At 38.3% G+C, this 12649-nt stretch overlaps 1 protein-coding gene across 2 annotated transcripts in view; it reads right to left on the reverse strand.

Annotated features, from left to right (window-relative positions):
• Positions 1-1296: 1296 nt before the first annotated feature.
• FGF9 (fibroblast growth factor 9) overlaps positions 1297-12649 on the reverse strand; it is a 56465-nt gene continuing 45112 nt past the window's right edge. For both annotated transcript variants that reach the window (XM_006773166.2, XM_006773167.2), the window contains exon 3: positions 1297-4072. In XM_006773166.2, the coding sequence (XP_006773229.1) occupies positions 3827-4072 (246 nt within the window). In that variant the 3' untranslated portion in view covers positions 1297-3826. The remainder of the gene's footprint in view (positions 4073-12649) is intronic.

Below are 12649 nucleotides of genomic sequence, written 5' to 3' on the forward strand. Positions count from 1 at the left end.
TTATATGTGGAATCTAAAAAAAAAAAAGTACCCTAAATAAATAAATAAAACAAAACAAAAAAAGACTCATAAATACAGCTGATAGTTGCCAAAGGGGGTGGGGGTATGGGAATAAAAATAAATTAAAGTAAATTAACATAGGCAATGTATGTCCTAAACTGTCTAGGCATGTTTTGAGGCTCAAGGAATATACTTTTTAAAACTTCATGGTAATGCCAGGATAAAATGCTTGAACATCACCAGTTTGCTCTTAGAAACTACCAAAACTCAAAATTATTGAAGTGGAAAAAAAAGAGTTTTAAATAAATTGTGCAATGTCTATGCACACACGTGGGTATTACATAACATGTATAACACACATATACACACACATGACCTCCAGAGGGGCTTGTTAGCCAACACATCTTCTGAATCCATCTGTATTCCCCCACCCCACCACTGCATTGCTCTTTGGTGCAAGTGACCAAAAACTAGATCTACATAAATTTGGCACATTTCAAGGTCAAATGATTCAGCAAACAGAATTTGACCTCAAACAATGTGACTTTGTCCATTCACCCATCCACACAAATGTCCACACACACACAATTTTCCTTGCTACAATTCCATAAATGTCTATCCCAGAAGGTTCCCTGCTTCTCCATCTAATGCTTACAGAAAGAAAAGGCATCTAGATGTGTTTGTTCCTCCCCTTCCATCTCCCACCCCCTACTCACTCAACATATATGCAACAGCTATAAGAGCAAGAAGAGCATGTTTTAAAATTCCATTGGCTCAAGTAGGCACATAATTTGAAGCAGCTCCAAAATGGACATCAAGTTAAAAAAATACGTTTTCAAAAGTCTATAATTATGTATTTACACAATTACAGATTATCAAGGAAATCATGCAAGGTGTAGTGTTCATGAGAAGAAACAGAATGAAAACACCATAAACTGAAACCATTCATTTATCTACACAACAGAATCTAGTGGAGATAGGTTCCCCAACCTGGCACGTCCTTCGACACTGCCTGGGATATTCACAAGATAGATGGGAGGGTGGTTCAATCATGTTAAATATTAACCAAGGTGCACATATTGGCACCAATTACATAGTGGTTGGGCTGTCTAAACATCTGTTGGTGAAAGCTGGGACCACCCATTCCACAGTAGCTAAGGGCTGCCAAATGAAGGGCTCTAAGTCTCTTAGGCAAAGAACCAGATGCAAACCTATGAGCTCACTCTGCTGCCCAATAGAACAATGCCCACCAAAACCCTGAGCAATCTACTCTCCCAGAACACTTATTTACATAAATTGCATAAGTCAATATTTATTTATTTACAGACCATTACAGTTTATTGTATCCATTGCCAAAAGCAAAAAAAAACATTTTTCTCTTTTTTTAAAAAATAGGTACCAAAACAAAATAACTCCAAATGTAGACATTAAAGTAGCATTTTTCTAGGAATGCATGGAGCTTTTAGTCTTTTTCACAAATTGTTTTCTTTATTTTGGGCTAATTGCACCTCATGCTCCTTTACTTTTGGTTATCACCTAAAATCAATTTTTTCAGTGCTAAATATTGTACCTATGACATCCTACAAACTTGATTCATCCCAGTGGTCAGATGTTTAATGTTTCTCAGTCAAAAATATTAAATGCCTTTTGGAAGAACTAAAGCCTGAATATGTGCACATTTTAACAGCAGCAAAGAGTTAAATAATAAATAAGACTACTACATCTAGGGATTAAATACAGTTTCTCTTTAGAAAGTTAAAAAAAAGGGGGGGGGGACTAAATGAAGAGAACAATCTGACCTTTATTGTAAATTATCTTATATTGCTTCAGTCCCCCACCCCCAAAATATTTCTTAATTCCAAAGGTTAGACTTAATTTTTCCTTAATGCCTATCAGCAGGAGGACTCTTCTGTGTGCTCCAGCTTGGACCTTAGAAGAGCCACATATGTTCACGGCTATAAGTCATGGGCTTCTACTTCAAAACAGCTTTAACTCACTAGTGACATACCTTTATTTTTCATAGAGAATATGCATCACAGCAAAACAAAGTTGGAGTATTAAATTTTAAAATTAGCTACATAAATTCCAACACATTTTTTAACTGTCACTTTTAATTTCCCAACATAACTGACTAAAAACTATTCTCTATGGTATGAGAATTTGTTATAAACTCCTTTTTCTTAAATATTGCTTTAAGAATTTGGCTCTTTTCTCCTTAGATATAGTAAGGAATAGTCTCCCTTGCCCAAGGGCAAGTTCCAAAATTATTGCTACTAAATAAATATGTATTCTTAGGCTTTTCAGCATAAAATGTTATAAAAGCCTTGTAAAAGATAGTCTATATAGTAACCTCCTCTTTAAAAAACTGAGCGCTTGTGAAGACCTTTTTAAAAGCAAAACAGTCAACAAATATAATACTTCCCCCTCATTGTCAATTATTAATGAAGAGTTATTAGTTTCATTTGCAAGTTTTACTTGAAGGTTCTAATACTACGTATTATGACAGTTCACACCAAAATCAATTTTCCATTAAAAATGTTACAATGACCTCTATGGTACTTGTATAATTTCATATTTGATAACCAAATGTACAAATAAAAAGTTTACAAGAATGATCCTACTAATCTGGTTCAGGTGTCTCTTTAAAGAATAATCTGTGCTATGTAAGCTTTTTTTTTCCTTTTTGAGAACTCTAAATCAGTACAATGTTTGATGTTCATCCTGTTGTTCTAGAGACCAACTAAAATAAAAGCATGGCTACTGCTTAGCTTTGGTACATTCTGCAATAGATTTAGACGAGTCGGCTATATACTGACCCTCATATTTTCCAACTGTGACATTACAAGGATGGCGTCAGTCACTTATGAGAGAGTAAATAGTACAGACACAGAATAAAAGTTTGAGACCCAGTTTATCTTTAATCCTCTGGGATAAGCTATGAAACAAGCATTCTGAAGAGTGAATACTCAGTGTCATGAATGATGTGCATAAGTTTACAATAATACGGGCACAAAAGAGATTGTCGCCTTCAGTACATTAAGGGTCATTAGAATTTCTCATATCCATGCAAAGTTATATTCATCTGCATGAATTCACCACAGGTTCATAGCAGACTTTCCCATTTAATGCTTACAGAGCCTAAGCTTCCAAAATGCCTATCTGGCCTGTACATATTTCATTAAAAATAAACTCTATATAATAAATAAATATATAAAATAAATAAAATGTTGCCTTTGGAATTTCTATAAATAAATTTAACTTTTTTTTTTCTTTAACTAAGAGATCTTTGCTTTAAATTCACTGGGATGGCACCAGTGAGAATTAACTGAAAAGGTCTCTTAAGTAAGACTGCACCCTCCATGCCTTTGCAAATGCAGTGTACCCTTGAGCAGGCCACCAGCCAAGATCCCATGAGTCAAAGTTGTGGCAGCTGTGCTGATACCAGCTGAAGGACAACTGATTAGACATGTGAAAGTGTGTCTATACCACAGCATGCATCAGGCCACCATCTTCTACTTTGCTCCTGTCTTTGATTTCCTGTTGCTCATCCACTCACACTTACACATACACACACTAACATACACACATCCTTGTCTCTTCTCACAATAAATCAAGTGGGCACAGGCAGGCCTCCCAGAGGACAGGCCTGTAAGTGCAACACAAAGTCAGCACGTCCCCATCCAAGCCTCCATCCTATGTTATACATGCGACAAAGTTTGGCAACAGTGGAGCAGATGTGATGACACAGCTAATCAATAAGAACCCACTGCACGGAACCTTTATAGTGGTTACTTTTTTAAGGGCTCAAGTGAAGAAATGGTCTTTGTCAACTTTGGCTGAGAATATCCTTATATAGTTCAGGTACTTTGTCAGGGTCCACTGGTCTTGGTAAAAAATGTGTGAATTTCTGGTGCCGTTTAGTCCTCGTTCCTTCTCTTGGGGTCCCATCTTTATTTAATGCAACATAGTATCGCCTTCCAGTGTCCACATGTTTATAGAGATTCGAAGAGTACGTATTATACCAGTTTTCTTCAAACTGTTCTCTGAATACACACTCTTGGGTTAGTTTTTCCTGTTTAAAAAGAAAAGGAAGCAAATGAGTATTTTTGCTAAATTAGCTACTTTCTGTATTTAAAACAATTTTCATTTGCTACACACTATTAAGTCTTGCAAGAAAATGGTGATTTTAACCCACTAAACCATTTTAACACATTTTGCCAAAACTGCTTTACTATATAAATTTAACACATTCTCATTTCTTATTCAGAATGATTAAAGCACAAAACATTCAAAGTATTTTCTCATTAGACTTTTATGCCTACCAATTATTAGAATGAGTCAAACAGGCAAAGGACAACTAACAAGATAAGTTGTTCTCATTTTTACTACAGCAATTAGGGTAATGACCATCCCAGCAGAAGCCAAAGGTTCAGGTAACTGCTTCACCTTTTCTATATTTTTCATAAAGTACTTGCTACATAGGCCAACATGAGCAACATCACCAATGATGTCAGTCGTTGTCTAACCTTTGAACAGTGGTGTTTGCCTCTCCCTCCATAAATGTGGTTTTCAAACCTCAGTGTACACAAGAATCACCTCAGATGCTTTTTAAAAATGCAGATTTCCAACACCAATCCTTTAAAATTCGGATCCAGAAAGTCTGGAAATACATATTTGTAATAGGCCCTTGGGAGAATTCTGATGCAGACACTCCTCGATCTACATTTTAAGAAATAATGCTGTTCGTCATGACTAAAGTAAAAACAAATATTCTAGCCCTCCTATTTCCCGGAGCTTCAATGGAAGAAGAACCTTTCCCTCCAACTTAAAAAGCCACATTCTCAGACATGCAGCTATCAAGAGAAAAAAAAGCTGTACTACTTCCCACATTTATCAAGCAAAAAGGTCCCACCCCAAGAATCTGCAGCTGCCTGTTGTGGACTGGAGTCGTGACCAGAAACAACATGCACATTAAATCCCAGAACTGTGAACAATGCTCCAAGCACAACCTCAAACTGCTCACCTGACACCTGGAGAAAGGACACAACAGACTGAATGGCCTCTCTGCTCTTCTCACTCAACTGAAACTTTTAAAATCAATCCCTTCCTAGATGGTACTTTTTAAAAATAAACACAAAAATGGCTTTTTAAAATCTCCTTCTTGCTCTTGCCCACCTGGCACCTTACATAAATAAGAAAACAAATAAATATATGCACACATACACACACAGTTAAAACAGCATAATAGATCAGGACATTTGACGTGTTTCAAATTCTGTCATTCAGACCCAGAAGAGAGACAACAAACTATACATCACCAAAATACAGACGTCCTTTTCACATGCACACACCTGACAACACAACTTAGGACACTGAGTTCATAAGATATCAGCTGGGCAGAATCCATTCTCTCTGACTGCTATGGAATAAATCAGGAGAGTGAAGGAGGGGAGAAAGGGCAGGAGTCTCACAAAATCAGTAGTCTAACAAAGGCCATCTTCTTGCCTTCTCTTCTTTAATTAATTGAAGGCTTAAAACCCACTCAAAAGCACACAAGGGCCTGCATTTCCTGACAGGTGCTCTTCCAGGTGACCAGGAAGCATTGAGAAGGTCTGTAACTAAATGTTAACTTACTGGACAAGTTTTTGCTAAGTGAATGGAAACAGGGGAAAACAGAAATTAAAAACAATGCATCTGGCAAGGACAGAAGGGATGGGAAAACTGAACTGCTGATGCTGGTGTATGGGGGATAAATGCGTGGCAGGAAGTGAGAAGGGATCCATATTCCCCTCTGCAAAACCATGCCCATTAGGGGTGCCAGCAGGAAAGGGCCCTGTGCCTCCTCTACATGTAAACTACAGGCACATTCTTCTGAGAGGCACCCCCTGCACCCTCTGCACTGGGTAGATGAGGCTAAATCTCTATTAAAACTGGCAAAATAAAAATTGTGTGTTAAAGACACTAAGAGTTATTTCAATCTTTCCTTCCAAATGTATAATAAATATTGTCCTCACAGACAAGATTATTCATGGCTAAAATGTCTGGTTTGGGTTTGCTGTGATTAAATTAAATTTTCTAAACAAAATTTGTTCACTTTTTCTTAACTTCATAAAATGGACCAAACTATAGGATTGTATAATGAGCCTTTAGTTCTACAAAGGATGTGAAAAGCTAACTGAAATTAAGCTTTCCTCTTCTCGGCAGGAAATCACATAACTTGACAGACTCTTCCTCCTCTTTCTGAAACATGAGTTGTACACTAGCTTGTACAAACATCACACCTAGTTGTCTTGGGTGAAGAACACACACAAGTAAACTCAGTGGGAGACAGCTGGCATACACAATGGCTCTGGAGTCTGAGGCCCATGTGAACCCTGGTTTTGCCCCTTACTGGCCGTGGGCATTTATAACTATTTATTAACCTCCCAAATTTCAGGAGCCCCACCCTTAAAGCAGGTGAGGAATAAGAATCTCGAGAGACGACTGTCACAAATATGCACACAGAGAGCATTGCCTGGCACACAGGAAACCCTGCACAGACAGTGCTTAAGTTAACACCATAGTCTCTCAGATCTGGAACAGGCCTTAGAAGACAGCTGGTGCAACTTTTCCTGTCAAATATGTGTAAAGTGATCTGCCCCCATCTATGCAGCAGGATCTTGTAACAGTAATGAAGCCGCTAGAAGTCTTCAGGGTCCCTACTGGAAATGCAGGCCCTTCTGTTTTCCACTCGTCACTAAGCAGTGTGATGCCTCCAGACCCCCAAGTCAATCTGTCTTGGAAGCTTTCTGATGCTGCTCCCCAAGGGCCAGGCACTGGAGACTGTGCAGGAGACAGGCTGGGGTAAAGCCACTCTTACCTAAGACTCAGACATGCTTCCTTCCTTCTCTACCTCAAAAATGTAACTTTTTAAAAACACCATTTTAAAGGAGGAATGGGAACAGATGAAAAAAACAGATCATGAACAAAATTCTACAGATAGATATATCACAGTGTAACAATGAAACACATTTATTTTCCAAATTTAAGAAAAGATTCTTATTTTACACTAGTGGCCCGGTGCACGAAATTCATGTATGGGAGGGGGGGTCCTCAACCCGGTCTGCACCCTCTCCAATCTGGGACCCTCAGGGGATGTCCGACTGCCAGTTTAGGCCTGATCCCGCAGTCGGATATCCCTCTCGCAATCCTAACCGTTCACCTGCCTGCCTGCCTGATCACTCCCAACTGCCCCCTCTTCCAGCCTGATCAACCCCAACTGCCCCCCACCACTAGCCTGCTCGCCCCCAACTGCCCTCCCCTGCTGGCCTGATCGCCCCTAACTGCCTCTGCCTTGTCCCCACCACCATGGCTTTATCCAGAAGGATGTCCGGAAGGTCTCCTGGTCTAATTAGCATATTACTCTTTTATTAGTATAGATGTTTTGGGTTTTGGTGTTTTGGTTGTTGTTGTTTTGTTTTAGTTTAAAAAAAAAAACTTTAAAAAGTTGAATAAGCTAACAAATTGAATGTGCCTTTTCACTGCTCAGTGAACACTAGTATTTCCCCTTGAAGGCTATTTTAGCATCATTTATACACACATAATGTAACTATCTAGCAACCCAGGTAATATTTCATTTAAAGCAGTATAATTTAAGGCCAGCATTTGTTGTGATGGTTAAGAGTTCAGTTGTCTCATACATGGGAGGGCTGTAACTTCCCTTAACAACTTAAATGTGGTTGTGCAGACATTACATTGCAAAACCACTGGGACCTTTCAGCTCTTGCAATTATTACAGTTGGTATAATGCCACTCAGATAAGCTTATTTTTAATGATCATTTAAAATTAAAGACACTTTAACTTTTCTGTACCATGTATGTGCTTTTAAATAATTTCTTCCTCTTATTGGGGACTATGTTAATATGTGATTTTTTTTTACACAGACCTATAAAAGTAACAAGATTTACAGGATTAATCTCTTTATCCTCACATTTCAGTACTTAGAAATAAAGTATTTGAGGTGAATATATTTATGTTATGGATTTGTACTCCAAAATGACTTTTCTAAGTTAAAAATAAGAAAATGAATGCAAATTGGGACAGCGACAAATTTATTAACCTGAATTCTTATAAATATATGCAAAGGAGAAAAAAGTTTCTGCCTTCAAATAAACTATACACTTTAGAATTATAGAAGTCAGATGTTTGAAAGCCACCACATGTTCCCAATATAGACAATTTATGTAGTATTCCACTATCAAGTGGTCAATTCTTATTTTATTGTACTTCCATGTTTTAATTATTTAACTATAGCTGTTTATGGCATAACTGTCTTTGAAATGTTGGACTGTATCACTAGGCTTGGGTGAAGAATGTGGATTTAATTCAAAATTCTTCTAAAACCCATACTCTGGCCCTAGCCAGTTTTGCTCAGTGGGTAGAGCATCAGCCTGCAGGCTGAAGGGTACTGGGTTCGATCCCAGTCTGATATCTTGGTTGCAGGCTCCTCCCTGGCCCGGACCCTGGTCAAGGCATGTGTAGGAGGCAATCAATTAATGTGTTTCTCTCACATAGATGTTTCTCTCTGTCTATCCTCTCTCATCCACTCTCCCTAAAATCAATGGAAAAAATATCCTCAGGTGAGGATTAAATAAATAAATAAAAACCCAGCTTTTGGAACAAAATCCAGTGAATGTTAGCAACTATGGAAACCTCTTTTCCTTTTATATCACCAAACTCTAAGCAGTGGGGAAAAACCAAAATTAAAATTTCAAAACTTTTACCAATCTTATTAAAAACGAAGTATGAGATAATAATGTGAAAATTATAGTACACTTCAGGTAATGTTTAGAGACATAATAAGACATAAACTCATATACACAATCATTTAAAATACTAGACAACTGAAAATGTAGAATCAACATGGGCTTTACTATGTCCAATTCATATCTATAGCCATTTTTTTTAAATCAGAATTTTTCAAAATTCAAAACTCATTTGTTTTCTTTGAAAATGAATAACTTTATCATGCTGCTATTTCAAAATGTGGTTTCCATGTTTACATAAACATGTAAATAAATATAGATGTGTAGCTTTAAATACACTATCAAAATGGTCACTTTTATCCAACTGAAGGTCACTTTTATCAATTACTTGCATGAATCTGAGGTGGGTGATGTACAGAAACTGACAGACTGTAGAGTTCCCAAATAATTTGTAAATTAATTATTTGATGCAATAACTAGCTCCCATATCTACTGTTTATTACTCATGGTATTTAAATGTCCCGGAACCACAATTTCCCGTTACCTATGTAGTCTTCCTCACTAATAATCTGGCAGTAATGTCCTAATGGGAGTTGTTGCAGGGATTAAGGTGGTTAAATATAATGACCAGAAGCCATTAATAAGAAGCCAAGTCTGTTAACTCTTGGAGAAAATTGGCAGACAGCACTATTTCTTGTTTTATTAGAAGTTCCGATTCAGATCTGACCACTTTGTGCCTTCAGTATGGCTCACCTTAAGCTCCTCTTTTCAAAATCACTTTAAAATATCCCTTATTCTAAATGGGCCTTCTTTCAGATCTATGATCCTGACCATCAGGATTGCCACTAGAATTATGGGAACAATTGAATCAGTTGTGTCTGGTCAATGTAAACAACAAGAAGCAAGTAGGTAAAATTTTTTTCATTTTTGCCTCATCAAAATATACAGAAAGATAAGAATTCCTATTGTCTCCACTCCTCCCCTACAAAACCAAACAAAACAAAATAACAACAATTTAAAAAATAATAAATTTTTAAAAGCCAGAAAAAGACTTTCCTTCCAGAAGCTGCTGACTCAGGTATATGGGAATTTAAGGTTGGGCACAGTTTGAATCCAAGGGCACCTGCAGATATCTCTGATGCTATACACACACCACCTTTGTGGCACCATCAATGATGCCAAGGACAGACCTGCCACATTGCCACAAGACAAGCTAGACAACATAGGGGCCTTCCTAAGAAGCTACCTATAGACATGGACATTTACTTAGCAAATCATATTAGGTCATAAACTTTCTATACATTTTCAGAGATACTGTCCCATGTGAAAAGAAAACCTAGCTGAGAGTATAACAGAACTCAAATCTGAGAAGACCAATATTCACTTTAAGAAGTGTTTCTGGAAAAACTGTCTTTTGAGATTCCAAAATGGTGGTGGAGTGAGTGGAAGCTACACGGTCACTCTCCCAGGACCAAACTAGAAGTACAACTAAAATACAGAAAAGCCATCCTGAATAATCAACTGAAGAGCAGCTGGAGAGAACGCTGATAACCAAGGACAGAAAGTGGAGGCGGCATAGAGACTGGTAAGAAGTGCAGAGGCTCAAAAGGGCTGTTTGAGCCCTACAGAGAGCAGCTGAGGGGATATCTAAGCTATGGGAGCTGTTCCCACTGAGAACTCTGGGGACTAAACCCCAAGTGGGACTCCCCAGCCCAGAACTGAGAAAGGTGCTCTGAAAATATCTGGCTGTGAAAAGCAGCAGGGTTGCTGTCTACCAGGGAGAGACAGCTGGAAATGTAGGCACCTTCTTAAAGGGCCAAAACACAAAATTTTGTGTACAGCCACCCACCTTGGGCTCCAGCAGAGTGAGGGCAGAGTGGACTAGAGCTGTGTGAACAGAAGCCAGGTTTGGGGGATCAAGGGTTGGAGCTTAGAGGGCAGCCACCACAGATTCCTGTGCTGAGTCATTCCTTTACAATGCAGAGGACATCTTCCTCAGGTGAACCTTTGCTTGCTATACTGGCACATTTTTGCCTGGGGAAGGCAGTTGCCCCACCCTGCTGGAAGATGTCTCACCCCACCCTGTGGTTGATAGCCTGAGGCTAATCAAAACTGAGTGTCAATGGTACTGGAGGCAGAGACGGTCTCTTGGAGACTTTGAATCTTTGCCTGATCTAATCCAGGGTGCAGGGCTAGGAAAGGGAGACCCTGGAGCACATCTTCATCCTTTACAAAGGCACTCAGCCAAGCAGAGCGAGCAAAAAGCTGTAGATTGCCGATAGCTCCAAACAGGGTACTCAGGGCCACTCATAAATAGTGTCTGACATTGTCCTGCACTAGAGATTGGGAGTCATAGCAGATCGACCTAATAGACACAAACCCAAACAGGCAGCCAAAATGACAAAAAACCAAGCCCCAAATGAAAGAATGAGAGAATTCTCCAGAAGAAGAGCTAAATGAAGAGGAGATAAGAAATTTATCAGACGTAGAGTTCAGAATAATGACGTCAAAGAAGTTCAACAGCACGTGAAAAGATATAATAAATATGAAAAATGATCTGGCAATAATAAAGAATACAGTGGAAGGAATACACAGCAGCTTAGGGCAGAGGTTCTCAACCTGTGGGTCGTGACCTCTTGGGGGGTCGAACGACCCTTTCACAGGGGTCGCCTAAGACCATCGGAAAAAACATATATAATTACATATTATTTTTGTGATTAATCTCTATGCTTTAATCATGTTCAATTTGTAACAGTGAAATTGGGGGTCACCACAACATGAGGAACTGTATTAAAGGGTCGCGGCATTAGGAAGATTGAGAACCACTGACCTAGACAAACCTAATCCAACTTTTTCTTTTGCCATTCCCTTAGGAAATAATTTTCTGTTTAGTGATGAGATTCCTGTAGTGTGAGGGCATATCATTGTAGAATGAAGTTGAAAATAAGGGCCTTGTTTGTTGTTTTTTTATAGTTAAGCATGCAACTTTTGTCCCTTATATTTTTCTTTCAGAGAGTTCACAATGGCAGAAATCGAGCACTTTGTAGACCCCAGTGAGAAAAACCATCCCAAGTTCCAGAACGTGGCAGACCTCCACCTTTATTTGTATTCGGCAAAAGCCCAAGTTAGCGGACAGTCTGCTCGGAAAATGCGCCTCGGGGATGCTGTTGAGCAGGTAAGATTCCATAGGTGACTTAATTTGCATTATATCTACTCAGGGTTTGTAGCACTTAGCAAATTCTGTGTGCTGGATGACAAAGCATTTTATCTTAGCAGCCACTTTATTGTTTTTATACAGTCTGACTATACACTGTTATTACAGTGGGAGCAAATTACCTGAAAATGGCCATACAATATCCAACAAGGCTACCATACAAAATAGATGGTAAAATAGTTTACCAGAAAAAAAACAACTAAAGAAGTTTATCACCATCAAACTAGCACTTCAAGAAATGCTAAAGGGACTGCTGTAATGAGAAGAAACATACGCATAAAGAATTAAAAATGACAATAAATACCTATCAATAACAACCTTAAATGTAAAAGGATTAAATGCTCCAATCAAAAGACATAGGGTAGCTAAATGGATACAAAAACATGACCCAACTATATGCTGTCTAAAAGAGACCCACTTCAGAATAAAATACTCATACAGGATGAAAGTGAAGGGATAGAAAAAATGTTCCATGTAAATAGAAATTTTAAAAAAAGCTGGTACATCAATACTCATATCTGACAAAATAGACTTCAAACTGGAGGCAATCACAAGAGACAACAAAGGTGACTACATAATTCTAAAGGGACCAATACAAAATAATGATAAACCCTGGTAAGTATATATTCACCCAATATGGGAGTACTGAAATATATTTTTAAAAATACTTCTGGAGGACTTTAAGGGAGA

The sequence above is a fragment of the Myotis davidii genome, unplaced genomic scaffold (assembly GCF_000327345.1).
Source record: "Myotis davidii unplaced genomic scaffold, ASM32734v1 scaffold886, whole genome shotgun sequence".
Taxonomy (NCBI): Eukaryota; Metazoa; Chordata; class Mammalia; order Chiroptera; family Vespertilionidae; genus Myotis; species Myotis davidii.